General features: G+C 39.6%; 2 protein-coding genes across 3 annotated transcripts; both read right to left on the bottom strand.

Annotated features, from left to right (window-relative positions):
* LOC104702934 (heptahelical transmembrane protein 3) lies at positions 948 to 3,006 on the bottom strand. 2 transcript variants are annotated; one of them, XM_010418860.1, is made up of 4 exons: positions 2,704 to 3,006; positions 2,523 to 2,621; positions 2,365 to 2,407; positions 948 to 1,731 (listed from the first exon to the last, which is right to left on the bottom strand). In XM_010418860.1, exons 1-4 carry the CDS (start codon positions 2,937 to 2,939, stop codon positions 1,069 to 1,071), a joined length of 1,041 nt encoding a protein of 346 aa, XP_010417162.1. In that variant the 5' UTR covers positions 2,940 to 3,006; the 3' UTR covers positions 948 to 1,068. The 2 variants fall into 2 exon arrangements, with proteins under 2 accessions (XP_010417162.1, XP_010417163.1); XM_010418861.2 differs by having other exon boundaries at positions 963 to 1,728; positions 2,704 to 2,999.
* LOC104704999 (receptor like protein 30-like) lies at positions 4,750 to 6,852 on the bottom strand. The gene has a single exon (XM_010420992.2). The coding sequence runs from the start codon at positions 6,805 to 6,807 to the stop codon at positions 4,750 to 4,752; it is 2,058 nt and encodes a 685-aa protein (XP_010419294.1). The 5' UTR covers positions 6,808 to 6,852.

Below are 26,349 nucleotides of genomic sequence, written 5' to 3' on the forward strand. Positions count from 1 at the left end.
AAAAAAAAAAAAAAAAAAAAAAAAAACCAAAACATATCAGACCAATGTTACATGGTTCATTTTATATTACTCAAAAATCAAAACTCTTGGTTTTATTTAGAGAAAATTACTATTGATGATAAGTTTTACTTTAATTAAAAAAAAAGAAGAGATTGCTATTATTTTCATTCGAAGTTACATATGATTGGAGTACTACCTATGGGGGTTCAGTTCAGGTAGATTGTTTTATCTGGCTGTCGATTTTGTTGGTCCATATGCCACAAGTCACGAGAACATCATAGATGCACAAGAAAGGAGACAACAAAGTAGTGTTCACAAGATGTGATACATAGTTGATGTACTGTGTTCAATGATGACCCCAAGGAAACCATATCATCAAAGGAGATCTTGCATTTAGAATCTTTGATAATGCTATGTTGGATTTTCGTGTAGCAGTCATAATGCATGTCACAAACCTCAGTTTAAGAGAGAGGATCAGAGAATCTTTTTTTTACTAAAGAATGGCAAATAAGTTTTTTTTTTCTAACCCAAGACAGAGCCTAAACATTGCTTGCGATATCGATGATTGTCAAATAGAGTGGAGTGGACAATCCATATGTTAAACACTCAACGTTTATATCTTAAGCAGAATGATATGAATACGTTTTAATAAGATGCAGAACTAAAGGCTTCATTTTTACTATTCTCTATCTAGCTAAAATAGCTCAGAGCATACATGTATAAAAAAAAACCCTCCAAACCAGATTGTCGTGAAAGTAGAACATTGCTCATTTGTTTCCTTGGAAGAACCTTTTGTACCTTCACCTTCACCACTACTAAATATTTTTGATCTCCCAAAGAAACAGAGGAATCAAATTGTTATAGCTGTCCTCTGTAAACCTCTTTTCTCATTTTCTTCTCTTCCAAGGAATCGATATGCATATACTCTGCTTTAGTACTCAGAATCATTGCGATCTTGAAAATGAGATTTAATGAATCAAGTCTCAGGTTCAATGCAAACCAACTATTAGATCGCATACATGGAAATGTAATGTAAGATCACAGCAGCTTACTAACAATATCGTTAGGCTAAACCCCACAAGAAGGGGAAGCCCGTACAAAATCAATGATGAAAAGAGAGGTAACACAATGAGCAAGAGCACCAAAAACTACAAACACATGGAATATCTGATGGCTATGTCCTGCCATATCAAACGCACCAGGCTTCCATCTCTCAGGGACACGGCTAACATAAAACGCTGCTCCCAAAGCATACGACAATCCCGTGACAATCTCGTAACCGAGGGCGACGAACACGTTAGGGTGATCCCAGTAAAGGCAAAGCACATGAGCAGCAGGTATCACGGCAGATGATCCCATTGCTAGGAAAATATTTGCTCTGAAAGCTCTGAAACGCGGCGATGAGAGAGCTGGAGAGAGAAGAGTGATGATGGCGAGGAGACCGAGGAATGAGATCGAGGACAAGTAGAGTAAACGGAAGTTAGGGTGGCAGGAGAAAGCGTAGTAGATTGGTGCAAAGAAAGAAGCGACGATCATAAGTGAGATTCCTGCGTAGTCCAAACGCCAGAAAAAGAGGCTGAAACGTTTTGAGTGGCAAGCGAGAAGGTGTGAAACAGAGCTGCAGATTAGGCACCCCATTGATCCGGCTAAGTACACGAGCCATGGCCATTTTGGAATAGCTTCTCCTTGAGTTTTAAGACCTGATATGTGTTGTGTCACGTTCGAATCCTGCTAGAGAAGAATCATTTTAAGTTTAGTCATAATAAGAAAAGAATCATTCTTTATTCTTTTTTTTTTTTTTCTCAAAACTTTATGTGATCTTTGGTGGGCTCAAAGCACAAGAGAGAAGAAAAGATCCAAGAAATATGTCGAAAACAACGACACATGGTGGGGGCAATTTATCACTACTTTGCATGATTAGAAAATGAAAAGGATGTGGTTATTATTATTATGAATTTACTTTTTATTGCAGCATTGGTATATTTTTGGTTAACATAGATAAAATGTTTTTTTTTTCTGTATGTATATTGTTTATTTTAATTTATGAAAATTAATATCAACATTTAATTAATAAATATGTAATTGGACAATTTCACATGATATAATTTACAAAAGATTATTTTAGCAAATGTACTTCCAAATTAATAATATGAGATAATTAAATAATAATGACTTAATTCAAAGATTATATAAGCTTTGATTAAAGAGGTAACCTAGAATATGAAAACTATATTTTATAATTCAGCATGCATGTGACATAAGATAAGATAAGGTGGCAATTAAAAAATGTCACTAGAAAGCCCCAATATACACATTTTAATAAAAATTGAAAAAATATATCAAAAGAATACAAAAAATACTTACGTGAAGAAGCAGAGTCTGATTGCTTGAGAGGCAAATCCTCGCTCTATCGTCAAGGTCCCAATTATACACAAACCCCCAAAAAAGGCCAGTTTTATTATTTTGTTTTTAACTTTTAAAAGTACTAATAAAATGACTATTTCAACCTCGGTGGTTCTTACCCGGACATGCCGTTGAAAACGCCGGCGAGGCTAAGCTCCGTCGTCTCTAAGCAACTCACCACCGTCATCCACAAAAATATCGCAAATCCAATTAAGTGCCTAAACATTATATAACATTATCAAAAAAGATTACTAAAACATTAGAATGTAAGTATCAGAAAGATTGATGATGTATACGTACGTCCAGATGTTGAGAGTCTCGTTGTGCCAAGAGAAAGCACTGAGGAACGTATCTTTGAGAGACCATTGGCAACGATAATGGTTGTGTATAAACTCGTTGTCCTTCAAATACTCAGGCAAGTCTTCGAACTTCATCAACCTCCTCACGATTCTCGTCTCTTCCCCGGAATCTAAACCTGTACAATCGGTGACCTCCACCATCGTTGGAGATTTCCTCGCCGCTCTTCGTTTCTTCATCCTCTGGTTATTTCTAGCATCCCCGTCGCTATCTCTTTGTATTTGTATGGAGACGAAAACAATCTTTGAGTATAATGCGAGGGATAGTGATCGTCCACGTGTGAGATAATTTTGATGTGGATGGATATGAGTGGATGTAGAGATTTGCTTTGTGTGAGGTTGCGTACACTTGATTATTTTGTTTTTTCTTTTTTGCTTTCTTGAATCATAGCGACAAGTGGGAGGATGAGAAAATGCATAAAGTATGGTGCGTTAAAACAGGCACTAGTACTTACATGGACAACACGAATCACTTTTTATCAGAAACTTATTTAAAGTTTATTGGATTTTCATATTGTTGTGATCAAAATTGTTTACTGTTACTTAAGGCCACTCCACTGAAATTCTTTACTCATGAGGTGATTTGAGCAATAGAGAAGCCAAATTACTTAACCATACATATGAATTTTTTACAACTGGAAAATAAGTCAAGAAACAAAGAAGAAGAAGTGTTTCAGTTCCTCAGATGATTAAGAGTCATCGAATTTTTGTTTTGACTTGAATCCTTGGAAATACATAACAGAACAAGCTCATTAATTTACACAGGCATCAACGCTATAAAACTACGTTGCAATTTGATTTTTTTATAGGTTCCTAGGTAGATTGTTTTATCCCAGAAACATAATTGGAACAACAAATACACCAATACATAAAGGATATAATATATTAATATATATATATATATATGTATATATTTTTATGTACAATTTCTTGTAAATTTTTAGATGTAAATGGGTACATGAACCCTTTTTGTGCTACATAGACACATCATTGGTATCCATACTATCCATGATCGATGAATAATAACAAGAAAGAAGGTATACAATTTTACACATAAAAGAATATATTGAAGCAAAATCCACCTCTACTTTTGAATCAAGTACTTCACTAATAATTGTTTCATTTTAAGTATTGATCAGTTATGATCACCCAAAGATAATTTAGTATGAGTTAATCGTTAGAATACTCAAAGGTAAAATAATACTCTCCCTACCAAAACAAATAGAAAATATTACACACCAAATCAAACTATTATAAGCAAAAGGAAGAAGATTAGCTAGGGTGAAAAACTAACCTATAGATGCCAAAATCAATTATGATGAGTGTCTTGTTTAAACTTCACCTAAGACTTGCATCAATTGCATCTTAGACCCATATGAAACTCCCCTAAACTTGAAGTGAGACCTTCAACACTAAAGTGTATTATTTAGTGGGAAAGAATATAAGTCCAAATAAATGTTATTATGTTAATTACCTACGCAGTTACACGAAGAGCTTTCATAACAACAATTAATTATTATATAATGTACGTAACTACATATGTATGCCGTGGCTGTGACGGACTGACGGTATGCGTACGTACCATTGGTATAATTTTTTCTTTTCTTTTTAAACATACCATTGGCCATTGGTAACTGGGACAACGATTCTATTTTTGTCTGGAAACAACGATTCTATTTTTGTCTGGAAATGTGTTATACACTAGACAAAGATCAATTATCGCATAATAATGCATGCATATGATGTAACGGCGTCATGCAACTTTATATGCAAGCTACTCTTCTGGGGGGGGGGGGGGGGAATAAGAGTTCACATATATAAGTNTTTTGAATGAATATATATCAAATACCACCAAACACGTTTATTGGAAAACCATAAAACAGAAAATTACAACACACTATAGAGTTTAATGAGAACAAACCCTTAGTCACATATTAATACAAACACGTACAACTTGACAAATGCTTACAAAGAGGACAAGAGAAAGTGTTCAACGTGCGCTTTTGATTACTACGCTGGGCTTGTTTCCATGGAACTTTTCCATGAACCACTCATGTTTTTGTGATACGAAGATATGTCCAATCATCAAGCCGCAAAAAACACCAGGTACGTATGCTATTGCCGCTGCTATCCAGTTAATCACTTGTTCTTTAGGCTCTGAAAATTCACGTGGTGTAAGATTTGGGACAGGAGGTTTTCCGCAGATTCCACTAAGATCGTAAAGTCTGGGGTTGCCCATGAATGAAGAACAATTTTGGCTTTGAAACTGTGTGCTTTGTGGTATTGGACCTTCGAGATTGTTGTGGGAGAAGTCCATGGTTGATAAAAAGGAGAGCGTACCAAGATTTCGAGGAATTTGGCCTAACAATTGATTCCGGGATAGGTCTAATGCCTCAAGATTTATCAGTTTTGCCAATGATTGAGGTATGTCACTTGTGAAAGCATTACTTGACAAGTTGAGTAGACGCAACCCCTTCAACAATCCAATAGATTCAGGGATTCTTCCACCAAATTTGTTTTCCGAAAAATCAATGGCTATGAAGTCTTCTCGGATCCTTGTAAATTCTCTTTCTACTCCTTTGTGCATAAACTCCATTGAATTACGGTACATAGCAACATACACCATGAAATTTTCCATGTACATGTTATCATATTCTGATGTGGCCATGGCACGCCAGCTGGAAAAATAGAAAGATGGGATGGCTCCAATGAAGTCATTTTGTGAGATGTCAATGACTTTTAGATTTTGAAATCCAGTGGAGACTTGGTGATCATATAGCGGCCCATAGAATTGATTTGATCGGAGGATGAGGACGTTTAACGATGGTAGAGAGCCCAACCAAGATGGAAATTTATCCTTGAATTTGTTGCTTCCCACATTCAAATGTTTCAGAGCTTTGCAATTTATCATGGACTCTGAGAGCTTTCCTTCCAACTGATTCCAGCTAACATCAAGTGTGTTTAAATTGGTAACATTGACAAACATATCAGGAAAAGTACCACTGAAATTGTTGTAGCTGAGATTAAGAACTTCAAGATTAGTGTTATTCCTTAAACATGGAGGAATCACGCCACTGAAGTTATTGATGGACAAATCTAAGAAACCTAACGATCTAAGATCACATATCAAATGGGGAAATGGTCCTTGAAATGAATTTGATATAAGACTCAACACATTCATTTGTGTCCCATCCAAAACTTGAGATGATTTTCCAAAACTGCTAAAAGAATTGTAAGAAAGCTTCAACAGTTGCAATCTCCATAAGCAATGTGGTACTTCGCCTTCTAACTTATTGTGGGAGAGATCAAGGTAATGGAGGTTGGCTAACTTTGATATTGATCTGGGTATTGACCCAGTGAAATTGTTGAAACTAAGATCTAAGATGTTGAGATTAACAAACTTAGATATAGATTCAGGGATTGGGCCATCGCATTGGTTACTGGAAAGGGACAGAGCACGAAGACTAGAGAATGAAGATATATTCCCAAACTCTATAGGTCCCTTGAACTGGTTTTTCCTCGAATAAACCATTTGTAACGAAGAAATCGTGAACAAAAATGTAGGAAAAGGCCCAGAAAATGAGTTTCCACTTAAGAGAACATACTCCAAGTTGTGGAGTCTACTCATCTCATGTGGGAGCTCAGATTCGAAGTTATTATTAGTGAGGTGAAGTGTGGAAAGTTTCGTTAAATTGGCAAATGAAACTGGAAGTTTTCCACTCAAGTGGTTATCAGGGAGGATCAAGGAGCTTAGTTGGGTCAAGTTTCCAATTGAAGTTGGAACTTGACCAACTAATTCATTTTGTGAAAGGTCAAGATAAGTGAGATGAGAAAGTTTTCCTAATGAAGAAGGAATCTCCCCATTGAGATTGCAAAAGGAAATGGCTAGGTGTTGAAGATATTGGAGTTTGAAAAGACCACTATTTGGTTTCAAAGAGTTGTTGAAAGGAATGTTGTTAAGGTCAAGAGAAATCACCTTGCCAGATCTAGTATCGCACGTTACATTCTCCCAGGAACAACAATCACTGCTCTTGTTCCAAGAACTCATATAACTTAAAGGAAACTCGTGTTTGAACTCCAAAAGAGCATCTCTTTGGTCATGGCGGCAAAATTGGAGCGTAGGAGAAACAAAAGTGAGCAGAACGAAAGAAAATAAGAAGAAAAAATACCAGGTAACAACAATACTATCAAAGGAATATGATTGTTTTGAACTCATCGTTACCTTTTTAACTCTTTTTTTTTTGAGTTTGTGTGGTAGTAGGATGTTTATGCTTATGGCTTCCCAATCTCTCTCTATAAATAGAAAGAATTAAGAAGATCAATTTTGGAGTTTAGTTCTTGACTTTGGTCTTTAAGAAAATATAGCGTCAACTCGAGACTTCTTATAGCCTAAGTTTCTATGATCCGTGATTTGTGCCACAAAGAGTCAAAGACCACTAGCTCATTCCTTCGACAACATACACTCTTAACTTGACCGACCTTTGTCGAGTTCTTTATCAGAAAATATGTGCTTAAAAAACTTTTCAGTTAGCTAATTTCATAAACTCCAAACAAACTTTACTGAAATGATTAGAAAGAAATCATGGAAAAGATGCAAAGTGTTAGATCTTGAAAAAAGGCAGCAGGATACTTAATTATTAGTTTTTTCTAACAAAAGCAGTAAAGCACCATCAGAGTAACATCATAAGCCCTAACCCAAATGGACCAATTTTGTAATATATATGGTATTCATAAGTATTTCAGGGATTTTCCAATCAAAAGTCTTTACGGGAACGTATGCGAGAAAGAAAACGTGTTTGGGAAATGTGAAACGGAACACGAATTAGACACTTTCAGCCGTTTAGGAGAAGCAAACATTTCCATAGGACTATTTTACTAAGAAAGTCTTCGTAAGGAAGATTCATTACAGCGTGAATTAAGGAGTTTCAATGAAAGAGATAAATGATACAAATCAAAATCACTAAAAAGCATATCAAATCCAGACCTAGACACCACATAGTCCATGAGGAGTTAATGGAATACGTTAACCTTTTTTTTTTTTTTTTTTTGGACAACAATGGCATACGTTAACCATGTAAGATGTTTATTACAAAACCATAAATAGAAAATTTTAAGACTCAAAAAGCCCGCACTGAGATTTTTATTTTTTAATTTCTTTTGGTAGTAGGAGGGAAACCAATTTATTACAACAAAAAGTAAAAACTACAAGTCTACAATCAAACATGTCTTGGACGGGTAGTCCTAGCAGCATCTTCTAGCATAATTACGACGAGAGTGCAACGAGGCTGCACATTCTTTAGCTCTCGATTTGGTTGTTAATACTATCTTTTACTCTGATTCAGTAAACAAGCCATCATGGCTACAGCGACAATTATGTATGGATTTTGGAATATATTTTCAACTTGGAGGACAAAAAAATTGAACAAACACAATCAAACAAGGGATCCAAATCATGAAACCCTAAGGACTAAGAAAATGCATAGTTAATTAATTAAATTTATTAAAAGGTTTAAAATTTATGCTTATAAAATTTTAAATTATTCTAAATATTTTAATTTTTGAAACAACCCGACCTTTTTTTTTAATAAATACAATATATATAATTAAGCATCTCATACTACTTAATTAACCAACCTAAACAACCACTCATCATTAAACCAGCAATAACTATTAAGCACAGCGGAAACATACCAAACCAATACATCATCAATACAATAACACTCCTAACCAATCTATCCAACAACCTAGCATAACTCTATCCAAGGTTCCAACATAAACAATGTGACCACCAACACACAAACGAGACCCTAGATCATCCTCCTCCTCATTACCATGATTCCACGTCACATAACTCTTTTGCAGGAAGTTTCTGACCCAAACTGACGAATCCAGCACCCTAGAAGGTTTCCCTTCGTTCCTAGCACCAGATCTCCACTCCACAAGAACAGATCTCACCAATCTAGCTTAGAATCTCCAAAATCCCTCAAGAACACTCACTCTTCTCTCTTTTCTCAAAAAACGGCCAATACCAACTCCTTTTACGACCTAGGTCGAGTTTTCCCTTATATAGATGGTTTAGACAACCCAATTAAATCAAACCAAACCAGAAACGACAATTTAAAACAACCTGGTCGAACCAACCATTGATGGTGTCGATCGACACTCCCCTTGGTGTCGATCGACACCCCTTCCCAATAACCAGAAATTGGTTTGCGGGTGTTACAATTCTCCCCCTCTAACAAAAGATTCGTCCTCGAATCTGCAACACACCGCCACTAGACTGCAAAACTCATCCAACCACCGCCGCAACGGTTTGCACCATCCAACCATCTGGTCTGCCGCAACCATGATACCACTGGTCCACACAATCCAGACCCCACCGGTCAATCCAAACCATACTCTCCCAATCATCACCACTCTGGTCCCCCCGACCAGCATACACCTGAACCTCCCGGTCAACACATAGAAAACCCCGAGATTGAACCCCCATCAACCTCGAGATCCACATCCGATCTCACCGTAAGCCTGAGATTGAACCTCCATCAATCTCATAAATCCACATCCGGTTACCATGCTTATCCCCACGTCCTTGACACTTTTGCCACCAACTCATCTGCTCTTAGGTCGCAACCTTCAAACCATACCGATCACACTCTCAGACCCCCCGTCTTCGAGCCATACCGTCTCACCCTCGGGTCGTCACCCTCGAGATCTCGATACCAGGAGAACCCCCATCTCCTCAGGAGAACTCCCATCTCCTCTGCCACTCTCAGGACCGCAGTTCCTCGAGCTATCGGTATCTAGGGAACCCCCCGTCCCATCAGGAGAACCCCCATCTCCTCATGAGTTGGTCAGGACCCCCCGTCCCTATAGCAAACGGTCATAACGTCTATAAGCATTTCACCAACCGGGACCACCCCCCGTGATCAGCGTAGAACATCTCAATGTCCTACCAACACCATACTCTCTCCCAGAATAACACCACCGCCATGGCCACCCCCAGGCCTCACTACAAACATCCAAAACATTTTGGTGTTCACACACACCCTTTCCAAAAATAGCTTTTCCGCTTGGCAATTATCCACAGCAAATCATCAATACGATCGTAATAAAACAAACAAGTACCATACATTTGCATATTCTGACTCATCACATCAAATGCTTTGCAAGCTGCACTTTCCATAAATAGGTAAGCTTTAACTATTCATAAAACTTCCTATTTTTAGAACCCTCATATTCTCTTAACACCGTGACACCACCAATCAAAACAAAAATCCTTGGGAACTGATCATCTCAACTGTGACCACTCCTCAGGTCATCCTCTACACATTCCTGCCACTCCAGGCATTTCACATTCCCTTTCAAAAAATAGACAAGTCCTAACTATCTATAGAACTTTCTATTTATGGAAACTTTCTATTTATGGAAACTTTCTATTTATGGAAACTTTCTATTTATGGCAACTTTCCATTTATAGAATTTCCGAGCTATTTCCTTTCCACATGACCCACGAGTTAAAAATCCAAACAAACTCCATTTGCAAAACATCTACACCCACAAATCACCGCCCATGGTATTTCCCGATACCGGCGTGATCTACCACTTTCCAACAACTTCTCAATAGCCAAATGCACCTCCCGCACAGAAGCTAAAAACACCACACAACAAACCACACATAAAACAACTTACCGTGGAATCTCATTGAAGGCTCGAAGAGGATGATACTAGGACTTCATACCACAAACAAATTGACTAACTACTCATAATCAATTCCATCACACAACACATAAATCGAGCAACAGGAAAATAATTCACCCAATTAAATTCCTAACCGCTCTAACCATCCACTTAACCATCCTAGAACCGTAAGGGCTCTGATACCAAACTGAAACAACTCGACCCTTTTTTTTTTAATAAATACAATATATATAATTAAGCATCCCATACTACTTAATTAACCAACCCAAACAACCACTCATCATTAAACCAGCAATAACCATTAAGCACAGCGGAAACATACCAAACCAATACATCATCAATACAATAACACTCCTAACCAATCTATCCAACAACCTAGCATAACTTTATCCAAGGTTCCAACATAAACAATGTAACCACCAACACACAAACAAGACCCTAGATCATCCTCCTCCTCATTGCCATGATTCCACGTCACATACCTCTTTTGCAGGAAGTTTCTGACCCAAACTGACGAATCCAGCACCCTAGAAGGTTCCCCTTCGTTCCTAACACCAGTTCTCCACTACACAAGAACAGATCTCACCAATCTAGCTTAGAATCTCCAAAATCCCTCAAGAACACTCTCTCTTCTCTCTTTTCTCAAAAAATGGCCAATACCAACTCCTTTTACGATCTAGGTCGAGTTTTCCCTTATATACATGGTTTAGACAATCCAATTAAATCAAACCAAACCAGAAACGACAATTTAAAACAACCTGGTCGAACCAACCATTGATGGTGTCGATCGACACTCCCCTTAGTGTCGATCGACACCCCTTCCCAATAGACCAGAAATTGGTTTGCGGGTGTTATAATTTCAATATTAATTTATCTCCTATATAGTAATAGAAACATTTTGTGAAAAGGTTGACATGTCACGGAGAGCTCGAGAAACATTTTTGCAATTTGTTCTTATTAATTAATATTATTTACAATTCATGCCATTAGATATTTCATTAAAAATATTAAAACAATATGTTATTTTCTAAATTAAATAACGTCTACCTCTTTTCCTAATATGCTTTTATAAATTTTTCAAAACTAACATATAAAATCTAATATCTGTTTTAATTAGTATAAAATACTCATATCTTTACATTAAAATACCAAAAAAACATTTTTTAAATACATTTTTTAATGTAAATTATACTTTTTAGTATTTTATATATAACTGTATCTTAGTGTTTTAATATTAATATTAAACTATTATGTAATACAAATTTCTATGGAATTTTTTTAATAAAACTGGATAAATGATTAATTAAAAACATAATTCAGTTTTTGTTTTATAAAGAAGTATAATGTATTTTTATATCAGCATAATTTTAATTTTTGTATTGAATCTTTGTTTTTTTTGGTCGAAATATGAATCCTTGTTGTTAATTGGGAATAATTATATATTGTTAAATATTTATAAATTTTATTAATTTTTATTTCTGTATATAATAATGTGAAACATATAAGATATGAATTTGATTTCTAAAAAATACAAAAAGTCATATTGCCATAAATTGTTACATTTTATCAAAAAAATTTCCACCACATTTATATATAAAACGTATATTTACATAAAATAAACATAAATTTGAAATAGAAAAATCTTTAGTTACATATTTTGTTATACACAAACAAAATTTAGATCCTAAATAATAATTTAACTCATAATAATTATATTTGAGTCCATTTATCCCGCACATAATATGAGTTGTTACATAGTAAACTTTTGAAAGAGAAGTACGAACAATTTATCAAATGTCTACACTGTTGAATATTTTTAATTCACGTTTGTTCAAATTATTTTAAAAAGTGATCAAATATCTCTAAAGTTTCTGTTAATCATCCATATTTGCTGCAAAATTTATTTATATTTTATAGTTTTAAATATCATCTCACTAAAATTATTTTAGTTTTTTAAATATCATCACCCAAAACTTTTAGCCAACTTTGCAGCAAATATGGATGATTAAGTTCGTCACGTCGTCGCTGAAACCATTAATAATAAACCACTAATATAGACATATAGTATTGAACAGGGCCATGTTTGTCACGTGGCTGCAACGACCACTTTCTACGACTACAAAATAAACGTTGCCGGAATTCAAATAGTTAAAAGGAGTTGCCCATTTTGTAATGTTGAAAGGAGTCACCACTTTTGTTAAAAGGACTTACTGCAGTAGTCGCTGGAAATTCCGGCAACTCATTTGGGTAAACGGACACTGATGTTTTGTTTTGTGTTTGGCTGACGTTACGGACTTACGGTCGTTTTGTACGTGTTTATAAGAATCTGAATAAATCCTGACCAGTTTTGGTTATTAAAAAAAAAAAAAAAAATCCTGACCACTAATACACTATTTCCTCCCTTTAAGTAAAAGTATTTCTGAAATTACACTATCAGAATCGCTGCATCATAGAGAAGCATGAGAACGTGCGCGAAAAGAAAGAGTGTTTAGGAAATGTGACATGGAACATGAAAGAAATGATAATAGAAATGAAAGTCACCACCAAAGATTCAAAGTGGTTTATTTCAAAAGCATAAATATAAAGTTACAACACAAAAAAACAATTTTAGGAGAATACACTATGACAACAAGTAATACAAACTTCACACATGCTTAGAACAAGGACATGCGGAGATGTTCAAAGAGTACGTTTGATGACTATTTTAAGCTTTTTCTTACGATTGCGAAACATTTCTATGAACCCCTCATACTTGTATTAAAAAAAAGTCACCAATCCGGAGAAGACACTAGGTCCATATATGATATTACTGCTGTTATCTACTTAATCATTTGTTTTTCAGACTCCGACAATTCCTCAGTTTATTGGTGGTTTATGATTTGGGACATGAGGTTTTCCACAAATCTCCTCGAGACCGTATAGTTTGGGATTGTCTATGAATGAAGAACAATTTTGGTTTTGAAACTGTGTGCCTGGTGGTATTGAACCTTCAAGATTGTTGAGATCAATTTTTCTTTCTTGCTATCTTGACTTGATCGACCTTGTCGAGTTCTTTAACTTTCTTACTATTTTGATTGTATATGTTCGTAAAAAGAAGTTAGTTGGCTAACAAAATTTATCAACTAGAAACAAATCACTGGAAAGATGCAAACTGTAAGACCTTGCAAAAAGCAGGAGGAAACTTATTAGTTTTTCTAACAAAATTTAGTACCATCAAAGTAACACCATTAACCCTAAATGTGCAAATTAACATGTATATTATAAGCATCCATGCATCTCCCACACCGGGCTCGGAAAAGAGCAGCCAGAGGGATTCTAGTTACAGTTGCTTCTTGTATTCCCTCCATTCCTAAGCTCATATTACTGAGCTTCTAGGTCGTGTTCATCACTCCAAAATCAAGTAACTAAAATAAAATAAAATAAAACTGTTCATTTCCCTTGATCATTTCGACAAATTCTTTTGCCATTAACAGATTTGTTTCGGTTAAGATAATTTTCTCTGCATCTCACAAACTTTTCTTTACGAAAATACTTCTAACTCCAAGCCTCGACACTGTTCTCAGGCTGAGACGAGAATTGGTAATTGGCAATGAAGTGTTTGTACCGGGGATTACACAGTTTAAACAAATAAGATTTAGTGGGAAAGAGCGAGCAAGTTCTTTATTAATCGGGGAAAACGTGAGATCGTCACTTAAATAAGTCGAATTAGAGCTTGTTAGTTCACAGACGAACTAGTAAGCTTACAATGACGAACTGAAAACAAGAACGAATTATACGAGAGATAATAGCAGTTTTTGATGCAAAGTATTGCTCTGTAGGTATTGTCTGCGGGTCCCCATCTTTTCTCCAATAGATGTCTCGAGCTATTTATAAGCGAATGTAGAGTTAGAGCACTCTAGGGTTTTCTGTGTGAAATCCCGAGATTGTCCTCCGAGGTTGGCCCATTTCCTTCTATCTCTGGTGAGTCTTTGTTGGGCCGAGTTGGCATATGGGGCAAAGCCCATATCCAACAATAGTCCCCCCCTTAGTCCGGCGAGCGAGGTATTTCTGCGATCGGCGGGCGTACTTTGAGTCTTAACATATGCCTGCTCGGCGTTAGGCGTTCCAGACTGCTTCAAGAAGATCTAACTTTGTGTGGTGATGGTTAAAGCGATAGTTTTTGTTGAGCTCGGAGCTCGTTCTGATGTTGTATGCGTTGAGTGTGTTGTTCTGGAGCGCGAAGCTTGTATGAATGTTATGTGTCTTGAGCACGTCTTTGCGGAGCGTGGCGCCTGGCGCGTGGAGCGTTGAGCGTGGATCTCATCTAGATGTTATGCGCCTTGAGCACGTTTTTACAGAGTGTAGTGCTTGATAATGGATCTGCAATGGTTGAGGACGGAGTTGCCGCACATAGTTCGTAACCAAGGATCAAAGAAATTGAGCCAGACCGGCATGCGGAGATTGAGGTCGGCGAGCTTGAGATTGAGGTCGGCGAATGAGTTTGAGGTCTCCGAGATTGAGGTCGGCGAGCGAGAGAGTGAGATTGAGGTCGCCACCGAGAGTGAGATTGAGTTCGGCGGCGAGAGTGAGATTGAGGTTTCCACCGAGAGTGAGACTGAGGTCGGCGAGAGTGAGATCATCGTCGTCGAACGGGGTCGAGAGGTGAAGAGAGGTCGGCGGACAAGGATTGATGAGTGCTGAGGTTGGTTCTTGCGAGATCGGCGGATTGAGGTCGGCGGGATGCTGCACGATGCCCCGGAGTTCGGAAAATCCTCATTCTAGGTCGGCGCTTGTCCTACCATTGGGGTGAGCTCCAAGGTCAACTCCTAAGATGGGTGTTCATGATGTGCGCTCGCATTCCACGTCCAAGCTGGAGGTAGGCACAAAACTGGAGGTCGGCACCAAACTTGAGGTAGGCGCCAAGCTGGAGGTCGGCACCGAAATTGAGGTAGGCACCTAGGTAGAGGTTGGCATCAAGCTTGAGGTAGGCACCAAGCTGTAGGTTGGCGCCAAGCTGGAGGTCGGCACCAAGCTGTAGGTAGGTGCCAAGAGACTCGAGTGTGAGAGCGTCGAGCATGAGGGCGACAAGCGCGAGAGAGTCGAGCGTGAGAGCGTCGACTGTGAGGGCTGCGAGCATGATAGTGGCAAGCGTGAAAGAGTTAGCGTGAGAGCGTTTGACTGTGAGGGCGTCGAGCATGATAGTGGCAAGCGTGAGTGAGTCGTGCGTGAGAGCGTTTGACTGTGAGGGCGTCGAGCATGATAGTGGCAAGCGTGAGTGAGTCGTGCGTGAGAGTGGCAAGCGCAAGTGAGTCGACTATGAGGGCGTCGAGCATGAGGGCGACATGCATTTGAGCGTATGTTTGATATGCAACAAGGCTTTGTGCTTTACTGGAGTAAAGTGGTAGGCGAGACGGACTCGCCATACCTTTAGGTGTGGCTTTTGTGTCCGGCTTATCCTGTTGGTGTTTGGGGTTGGCAAGAACTTGCAAGCCGGAGCTTGGCTTATTAGTCCAGGCGCCCTCAAGCTTGTGCGAGACTTGCTCGGCTTTTTGCTTGGTTTCGAGATGTATTTTACGGGGCGAGACGTCTCTCGGCTTACCCTGTTACGTGTTTCGAATACCAAGTTTTAGGTTGGTAGTTGAGATGAGCTCGTCGTACCTTTTAGGTGCGGCCCTGGTGTCCGGCTTACCCTGTGGGTGCCCCGAGGTCGGCAAGAGTGTGCAAGTAAGAACTTGGCTTATTCAAACTTGACCGCCTGCTAGCTGAATGCGAGACTGGGCTCGGCTTTTTTTTGTGCGGATTATTTCACCGTTGCATCCATGTGGAACGCGTTTTTAATCGAACACCTGGCCAGGGTGACGATGTAGAAGCTGGACACTCGTTAAGATGGACTCGTTCGAGAGAGCTTATTTGACTAAGAATACTCTTGCGAGTGTAATTTTTTTTTTTGTAAATGTCTTCTTTTGAAGAGTTGATGAGCTCGGCAAGTGAGCGTTCTTTTTTTTTATTTTTTTTTTTATTTTTATTTTTGGCTAATGATATTATGATGTTTAACTCACCGTTGATCTTCGGTGTTGAGCTGCGAGTTGGTCGTCGATGCCGAGCTGCGAGGCCATTGTTTGGGTTTGGTTTATAGACAGACCATTGCGTAAAACCCAAATTGTGAAGGTTTGGGGAGCTCTTGCGTGAACCCAACTCCTACGTGGGTGGTTTGTCGTTGGATTGATGACCGGCTTGCAGGTAGTAGAGACGAGCTTGGTAGGTCGACAACATAGATAAGTTTGAAAGGTCAATTGTTTGCCAGGTCGCCAAGTATGAATGTTGGGAAGATCAGAGCTAGTGAGGTTGTTTCTCACGATATTGGAGATATCAGAGGGTAGCAAATTGGTTTGGGCGAGATCGCCATTGAGAAGGATCAAGAAATAATGGGTTTGCGCGCAACTGGTAGTGTCGCCGCTATTGAAAGAGACTTGTTGAGAGGTCGGCAGGCTGGGTTTAGTTGCCGCGAGCTTAGCTAGACTTCCCACGAGGTCGCCCGTGCCGGTGTTAGACGACCTGTAGTGCGGCGTGACCGAGACTTTGCAGATCTGGGTCCTGTTAATCTACGTGAAGGTGGCGAGGGCGAGGGAGGCGCTACTGAAGGTATCGCCTTCACAGGTCGTCGGATCGGAGGTGATGCACATATGGTCGGTAAATCATTAGTTGAGTTCGGCAAATTGCCTATTCTCGATCGGCATATGTCCGGTACTTGGTTGTGTGGCGATGACGAAAATGCAGATCGACTTGCGATTGAGGACGAAACCTCTATGGTTGGAGGGCGGCGCAAGTTGGGGTTTCGCGCGATCAGGATTGAGATCGGTCTTTCGAGCATGGAGGAGGATCGATTGGAGAGGGTGAGCGGTTGTGCGTCAGATTTGGCGAAATCGACACTATGGGTGAGGGGGTCGGCCAATGGAGGTCGGTGGGGCGTTGTACGGTGCCCTAGAGGTCGTCCCTGTGTGGGCGGCATATCTCCAATCCATGTCGGCACTTGTCTAACCGTTAGGGTGAACTCCGAGGTCGGCTCATAATTGGAGGTGGCAAAGTTGACTATACAAGTATATTGGAGGTATATTGGGAGATATGAGCGAGAGAGGTCAGCAGGATATTCTCCAAAGAACAAAACCTAGCCGCCGCTCGTCCCTTCTTTGCCGATAGTCGGTCGGCAGGATATTCTGTTGACCGTCGATCGAGATGACCTGATGGTGGTCGGCGGTCGCCCTGGTTCAGCCCGCGCGCACAGACTTTGAGGGCGGCATCATAAGAAACAAATCTGACCTAGAGGGGATCTAGGGTTTCCGTCGTGAATTCCCGAGATTGCCCTTTTGCGGGAATTAATGACTTGCTTCCAATCTTGTCGGGCCGAGAATACAACTACGAATCTCGTTGGGCCGAGTGGCATGTTGGGCGTAGCCCATATCCAGCAATAGTCCCCCCTTAGTCGGCAGAGTGGCAGTCCTTCTGCGATCGGCGGGCATACTTAAATCGTCCGTAATATGCCTGCTCGGCACAGATTGTCTCGGTTTGCCTTTGGGGACGAAATTGCTATAGTAGCTCTTTTGTAAATGCCAGGCTCGTCTTTCGAGAGACACCGTGAATATCCAACGGTCCTTACTTTGAGCGCGGTATTCGATGAATTTCCGGAAACGGGGCATGTCGCAGATCGAGGTGACAGATTATGGCAGTAAAATTTCTCTCTCTTTCTTTTATTTTTATGCTTTTACTTCTTTTTCTCTCTATTTTTCTCTTTAGTTGAGTTACTCCCAAAAAACCCTAGTTTCCGCCGCCGAGCAAGGGATTGGCTTAATGCGGCCACGACCGGGGTCGCCGATGGTCGATTCATTATCGCCGGTTCACCCAGATCGGCGAGGGTCTGCCGTTGCAGATCCAGAATGTCAAGCTCGGCCCTGTGAGATCGGTGGTTCTTCGTTGGGAACATGTGCGCGTAATGGGGTNGGGGGTTAGCCAATGGTGGTCGGTGGGGCGTTGTACGGTGCCCTAGAGGTCGTCCCTGTGTGGGCGGCATATCTCCAATCCATGTCGGCACTTGTCTAACCGTTAGGGTGAACTCCGAGGTCGGCTCATAATTGGAGGTGGCGAAGTTGACTATACAAGTATATTGGAGGTATATTGGGAGATATGAGCGAGAGAGGTCAGCAGGATATTCTCCAAAGAACAAAACCTAGCCGCCGCTCGTCCCTTCTTTGCCGATAGTCGGTCGGCAGGATATTCTGTTGACCGTCGATCGAGATGACCTGATGGTGGTCGGCGGTCGCCCTGGTTCAGCCCGCGCGCACAGACTTTGAGGGCGGCATCATAAGAAACAAATCTGACCTAGAGGGGATCTAGGGTTTCCGTCGTGAATTCCCGAGATTGCCCTTTTGCGGGAATTAATGACTTGCTTCCAATCTTGTCGGGCCGAGAATACAACTACGAATCTCGTTGGGCCGAGTGGCATGTTGGGCGTAGCCCATATCCAGCAATAGTCCCCCCTTAGTCGGCAGAGTGGCAGTCCTTCTGCGATCGGCGGGCATACTTAAATCGTCCGTAATATGCCTGCTCGGCACAGATTGTCTCGGTTTGCCTTTGGGGACGAAATTGCTATAGTAGCTCTTTTGTAAATGCCAGGCTCGTCTTTCGAGAGACACCGTGAATATCCAACGGTCCTTACTTTGAGCGCGGTATTCGATGAATTTCCGGAAACGGGGCATGTCGCAGATCGAGGTGACAGATTATGGCAGTAAAATTTCTCTCTCTTTCTTTTATTTTTATGCTTTTACTTCTTTTTCTCTCTATTTTTCTCTTTAGTTGAGTTACTCCCAAAAAACCCTAGTTTCCGCCGCCGAGCAAGGGATTGGCTTAATGCGGCCACGACCGGGGTCGCCGATGGTCGATTCATTATCGCCGGTTCACCCAGATCGGCGAGGGTCTGCCGTTGCAGATCCAGAATGTCAAGCTCGGCCCTGTGAGATCGGTGGTTCTTCGTTGGGAACATGTGCGCGTAATGGGGTCGATCTCGCCGAACGGAGCTCGGCGCCGCTCCTTGGTTTCGTCGATCGAGAGGTCGGCAATCCTAATTTGAGGTTGGACGAGGTCAGCGAGATGGAGCTGGGAGATCGCCGAAGAGGGTTGTGCCATCGGAGATCGGACAATCGAGTTGAGGTCGATCTCGCCGAACTGAGCTCGGTGCCACTCTCAGGTTTTGTCAATCGAGAGGTCGACGGTGAGTTTGGTCGAGGAACGACGATCATGTTGCGAATGGGGTCACTTGTGACCCGATTGGGATCGATGTGGGAGATCGGCGATGTGGGCTCACTTGTGACCCGGTTGGGATTGATGTGGGAGATCGGCGATGTGGGCTCACTTGTGACCCGGNGCCAAGCGATGAGAGGGAGACGGGAGATCGGCACAATAGTGTGCTCGACACATCCATGCTTGGCGGCGACGAGCTTGGCACGACTGATCTCCGAATTGCGGTTCGTTCTGACTTTGATGAAGGCGACGTTGATCTTATGTGTGGAGGTCTCGGTTTTCGGTCGTCAGGCGATAAGGCCCCAAGCGAGAGAGATCGGCGAGGGGTACGGACGAGGTTGGTATTTCGAGCAGAAAGGAAGGTCGTCCTTCGACGAGCTCCCGAGTTCTAACGTATACGCGTGGTAAAACTCTTGCGGGAATCCAGCGTACTTTTTCCGAAGAGTTCGCGGCTTAGAAATATATTTTTGATGATGTTAGTGTCGGTATTGGAGCGGAATGTGGAGAGAACTCTACAACGGGGGTCGGCGCATGCGGATCTTCCTTGGAACAAGATCGAGAGGTTGAGGTTGGCGAGGATGGCCATCATGAGGTCGTCCCCAATCTCGACTTAGGCGGCGACCGCTCTCAAGGTTGGTCCCGTGGTTCGTTGGGTGGAGATGGCTCATAGGAGCGAGAGGGGAGGTCGGTATAATGAGTGTGATTCTCGCTTGATTGGGAGCGAGGTAAAGGTCGGCTTTGCGACCAGGAGGTGAGATAGGCAAAGGGATGGTGAGCTCGAGAGTGAAGGCATGAACGCTGGTGAGATCGGCACCTCTCGTGAGATTGGTACATTTCGTGAGATCGGTATCTCTTGCGAGGCTGCCCGTGGTGATGCTTTGTTAATCGGAGGGCGGAGCGACCGAGAATCTGCCGATCTGGATCCGGCTAGCTTTGAGATCGATCGAGAGGATGTGGAGCTGAGCGGTGATGTCGGCTTTGGTTGTCGCGAGCTTGGCGACACCTCTCATGAGGTCGGCACTTCTCATGGTGATGCTTTCGACGGTATCGATATTGATATTAGGGAAGAGTGGAGTTTTGGTTTCAGCAACAAGGGTTTGACCGACGATCGTGATTTTGACGACATTCTTGAGTTTGGTGAAAAGTGGTGGTTTCATGGATCTTTCTGTGGCTAACGAGAGGCCTACTACATCACCCATGGCTGTTACTGGAGGTAGAATGGGCACTCTGAGCGCTCCCAAAGTCGATGGTGTCTCGGTGCTTGTTCCTCTATTGTTGGAGTCAGTTGATTTGATTAAGGTAAGCTTTTTTATGTTGTAGCGAGTGTGTCAAGTCGCTCGGCTGTTCGCATGTCCTGGCTAACGAGAAATAATACTAAGGAAATTATCAAATGTGATATTAACAAAATTATCAAATGTTTAGTTTAAATCTCCACTATATTATATTGAAAAAATCATAATATCTATTGAAAAAAGCAAGTTACTATTCAAATCATAATCTTGACTTAATATTTGTTGCTATTTCTTCTCAATTTTTTTTAAGGTTAATAAACCAAAAAGCATAGAAATATAAACTATGCAACCTTTTGTGAAAAAAAAAATATTGTGCAACCTTCTTATAATACAAACATAACACAAACGTTGGTTTTTGTTAGTGGTTAGAANACACATCCATGCTTGGCGGCGACGAGCTTGGCACGACTGATCTCCGAATTGCGGTTCGTTCTGACTTTGATGAAGGCGACGTTGATCTTATGTGTGGAGGTCTCGGTTTTCGGTCGTCAGGCGATAAGGCCCCAAGCGAGAGAGATCGGCGAGGGGGTACGGACGAGGTCGGTATTTCGAACAGAAAGGAAGGTCGTCCTTCGACGAGCTCCCGAGTTCTAACGTATACGCGTGGTAAAACTCTTGCGGGAATCCAGCGTGCTTTTACCGAAGAGTTCGCGGCTTATAAAGACGTTTTTGATGATGTTAGTGTCGGTATTGGAGCGGAGTGTGGAGACTTCGATAGTTTGGCCAACGACTACAATTTTGCTGATATTCTCGAGTTCAGTGAAGATAGCGACATTGGTTTTGGTGGGAGTCCTATGGATGTCGTCCCGGCCGAGGATCCTGGTCCTCGTTCAGCTGTTTTGGGTCTTAATGCTGCGTCGATTGGTGCTAATCTTTCAGCCGGTCCGGCCGATCACGGTCCTTCGGCCGGGACGGCCACCTGCTTCCTGAAACCGGCAGTTTGCTTTGAGGGTGAGCGGTTGTGCGTCAGAGTTGGCGAAATCGACACTATGGGTGAGGGGGTCGGCCAATGGAGGTCAGTGTGGCGTTGTACGGTGCCCTAGAGGTCGTCCCTGTGTGGGTGGCATATCTCCAATCCATGTCGGTACTTGTCTAACCGTTAGGGTGAACTCCGAGGTCGGCTCATAATTGGAGGTGGCAAGGTTGACTATACAAGTATATTGGAGGCGTATTGGGAGATATGAGCGAGAGAGGTCAGCAGGATATTCTCCAAAGAACAAAACCTAGCCGCCGCTCGTCGCTTCTTTGCCGATAGTAGGTCGGCAGGATATTCCGTTGACCGTCGATCGAGATGACCTGATGGTGGTTGGCGGTCGCCCTGGTTCAGCCCGCGCGCACAGACTTTGAGGTCGGCATCATAAGAAACAAATCTGAGGTCGGCATAGGGCCACGAGGGGGAGAGAACTCTACAACGGGGGTCGGCGCAGGCTGCATGCGGATCTTCCTTGGAACAAGATCGAGAGGTTGAGGTTGGCGAGGATGGCCATCATGAGGTCGTCCCCAATCTCGACTTGGGCGGCGACCGCTCTCGAGGTTGGTCTCGAGGTTCGTTGGGTGGAGATGGCTCATAGGAGCAAGAGGGGAGGTCGGTATAATGAGTGTGATTCTCGCTTGGTTGGGAGCGAGGTAAAGGTCGGCTTTGCGACCAGGAGGTGAGATAGGCAAAGGGATGGTGAGCTCGAGAGTGAAGGCATGAACGCTGGTGAGATCGGCACCTCTCGTGAGATTGGTACATTTCGTGAGATCGGTATCTCTTGCGAGGCTGCCCGTGGTGATGCTTTGTTAATCGGAGGGCGGAGCGACCGAGAATCTGCCGATCTGGATCCGGCTAGCTTTGAGATCGATCGAGAGGATGTGGAGCTGAGCGGTGATGTCGGCTTTGGTTGTCGCGAGCTTGGCGACACCTCTCATGAGGTCGGCACTTCTCATGGTGATGCTTTCGACGGTATCGATATTGATATTAGGGAAGAGTGGAGTTTTGGTTTCAGCAACAAGGGTTTGACCGACGATCGTGATTTTGACGACATTCTTGAGTTTGGTGAAAAGTGGTGGTTTCATGGATCTTTCTTTGGCTAACGAGAGGCCTACTACATCACCCATGGCTGTTACTGGAGGTAGAATGGGCACTCTGAGCACTCCCAAAGTCGATGGTGTCTCGGTGCTTGTTCCTCTATTGTTGGAGTCAGTTGATTTGATTAAGGTAAGCTTTTTTATGTTGTAGCGAGTGTGTCAAGTCGCTCGGCTGTTCGCATGTCCTGGCTAACGAGAAATAATACTAAGGAAATTATCAAATGTGATATTAACAAAATTATCAAATGTTTAGTTTAAATCTCCACTATATTATATTGAAAAAATCATAATATCTATTGAAAAAAGCAAGTTACTATTCAAATCATAATCTTGACTTAATATTTGTTGCTATTTCTTCTCAATTTTTTTTAAGGTTAATAAACCAAAAAGCATAGAAATATAAACTATGCAACCTTTTGTGAAAAAAAAAATATTGTGCAACCTTCTTATAATACAAACATAACACAAACGTTGGTTTTTGTTAGTGGTTAGAATTGGTGTTTGCAACCACTAAAAAGAGGCTCTAACCGCCTTTTTCAATCGCTTGTTTCAACCATGATATCCAACCGCCTTCTTCAATCGATTTGTTGATTGGTGATCATTAGAGCAGTTCGTTTGTAAACGAAGATTTTAGTTGCTTCTAATCAGACCCAATAATATCTAACTTTGAACCCTTTAATTGATATCCACTTGTCCTCCAAAAGTCTTGGGATTCAGTTTGTTGTTCGAGTTGTCCATCTTGGGGCTTTGAAAATCATAAAGTATATATATTTTATGGTTTTTTCCTGATTCGTAAACGGATACTTTTGTTTTAGAACAAAATATTAGAGATATTATTATGTGTCTACAGAAAAAATATTAGCATCAATACAATAAAAGTAGAAAGGATTGTTCTCCAGTGTTAAGACCATTTATAATGGGCATGTTGAATTATTTATTCAACAGTTTAATAGAAGCAATGAGGGTGTTGAAAGTTAAAAAAACATTACGTGGATTAAAAATAGTTGAATTTTTTCGACATGTTGAGAAAACAAAATCTGGGACCCCAGATGCCATATGTCATCGTCTGAATGGAGTAAGCAGTGTGTGGTGTGCACTCACGGTAAAACTCATGAAATAAGAAATAAACTATCTTATTTATTTAGAATTTTAAAGATTCTTTTCTCCTCCTAACTATTTGACATCAATTAAATTATAATAAACTATTTTATTTTTTATTTTTGTTTATCTCAAAAATTACCATTTTTTATATTTTATAAATAGAGACTTATTTCACTTAATTTGGACAATAAAAAAAATCCATCTTTTTACTATAATTCTGTTGGTTATCCTTTAATAAACTATTATTTAATTTTAATCAGTAAATATTATTAATTAATCAAAAACAAAAACATAAAGAAGATAAAATATAAAATAAAAATAGAAGGGTAAGCCGGTAAGGTGTTAAATTTAGTTAAACATAACTATTGTAGAAAGTAAAAATTGAGAGGGTATTGAATTATTATGCGGAAGAAAGAGAAAATGAGGTGGAAGAAAAAATGATGATGTGGAGTAAAAAGTAAGCTGTTAAAAACTTAAACCAATGTACATAGTCTAACACATCAGTTTTTTAGTTAAAGGAGGAGCTGACACATCAACTTATTTGCTTACCAATGAAAACATTTCATTATTACATCTCATATCTCTCGGCCAATAATAATTAATTCCTGTTCCACATCAGTATTTCTAAATTTTTAAGAACTAACACATCATTTAAATTATGTAACCAATTAAATTATAAGAAATAATAAAAATCATCAATAATTTTGGAAAACAAATGTTTAAATTTATAGCTTAAACCATTTATAATTTTCAAAAATATAATAATATCAACTAATTATATTAATCATTGTATATCGTATCAATATTTTCCAAAAACAAAGGTTTAAAATTATAGCTTAAATTTAAATTAAATTAATAAATCTTTTCTTATTTTTAAAAATATACTAATGTTAACCAAGTATAATAATAATATTTTCCAAAAATAAAGGTTTAAAATTATATCTTAAAATTAAAACAAATTAATAAATCATTTATAACTTTTAAAAATATACTAATGTTAACCAAGTATAATAATAATATTTTCCAAAAACAAAGGTTTAAAATTATAGCTTAAAATTAAAATAAATTAATAAATCATTTATAACTTTAAAAAATATACTAATGTTAAAGTATCATATTAGTAAAGTATAATATTAGTCAAATATAAAATATAATACAAATAAAATAATAATATAATATAAATAGAATATAAATTAAGATTAACCACGAATAACACAAACCAAACTAAAGTAAAACTATGTATGTGTATATTGACTTACATGGAACTATTATCAAACAAAACAAAACAATTAGATTTTAAAAAAAAAAAGAAAAAAAGAAATAAATAACTTCTCTCAGAACAAAAAAAAACTATATAAAAATTATGTGATTAAATTTGTATAAACTACAAAAATAATACACCATAAAATCAAGCTACACTAATATATCTCCCACAACAAGTAAATAAAATAAAATTTGAGATTAGTGTTGATAGTGATTTTATATATAAGAACACCAACTAATGATAAATTGAACAATATTTAAGTTCCAGAATTGAAGGTTTTATATTTTAGTTTAAAATCAGTGACTTAAAAATTACTTTGAAAATCAACCTAATTGCTATGCTATTCAACATAAGTATAATAATATGAGAAAATGTTAGTAATACCCTTTTATAGATACTACTTCTCAAAAATATCATTTTTTTTGGTTATTTTCATTTTTGTCCTCTTTTGCATAATTACAATGTGTTAAATTGATTTGTAGATTTTTTTAGTTTTTGATTCTCTATTTTACCTGGGTGTATAGTTTTAAGAAGTATGATTTAGTATTTGGAGTCTATAGTTTATAATTTAGTCATTTTGTATATTGAAAGAATGTATTATTAAAAATTGACAATAAGAGAAAGTATTTTTGCAAAATGGTATTTTTACAAATTCTCTTAATAATATTAAATAATACACAAAACGAGACTAAAGTAAAAATATGTCTATGTACTTTTACAAATAATAACTTTTATAGCAACAAAAAAATACTATATAACAATTCTGTGGTTAAATTTGTATAAACCGCAAAAATAAAAATACCACAAATTCAAACTACACTAATATATCTCTCACAAAAGGTATATAAAAAATAAGAACATACATTAGGTTTAGTTAGGCTATTTGGGATTTGTC

This window comes from Camelina sativa, chromosome 7, assembly GCF_000633955.1.
Source record: "Camelina sativa cultivar DH55 chromosome 7, Cs, whole genome shotgun sequence".
NCBI classification, from domain to species: domain Eukaryota; kingdom Viridiplantae; phylum Streptophyta; class Magnoliopsida; order Brassicales; family Brassicaceae; genus Camelina; species Camelina sativa.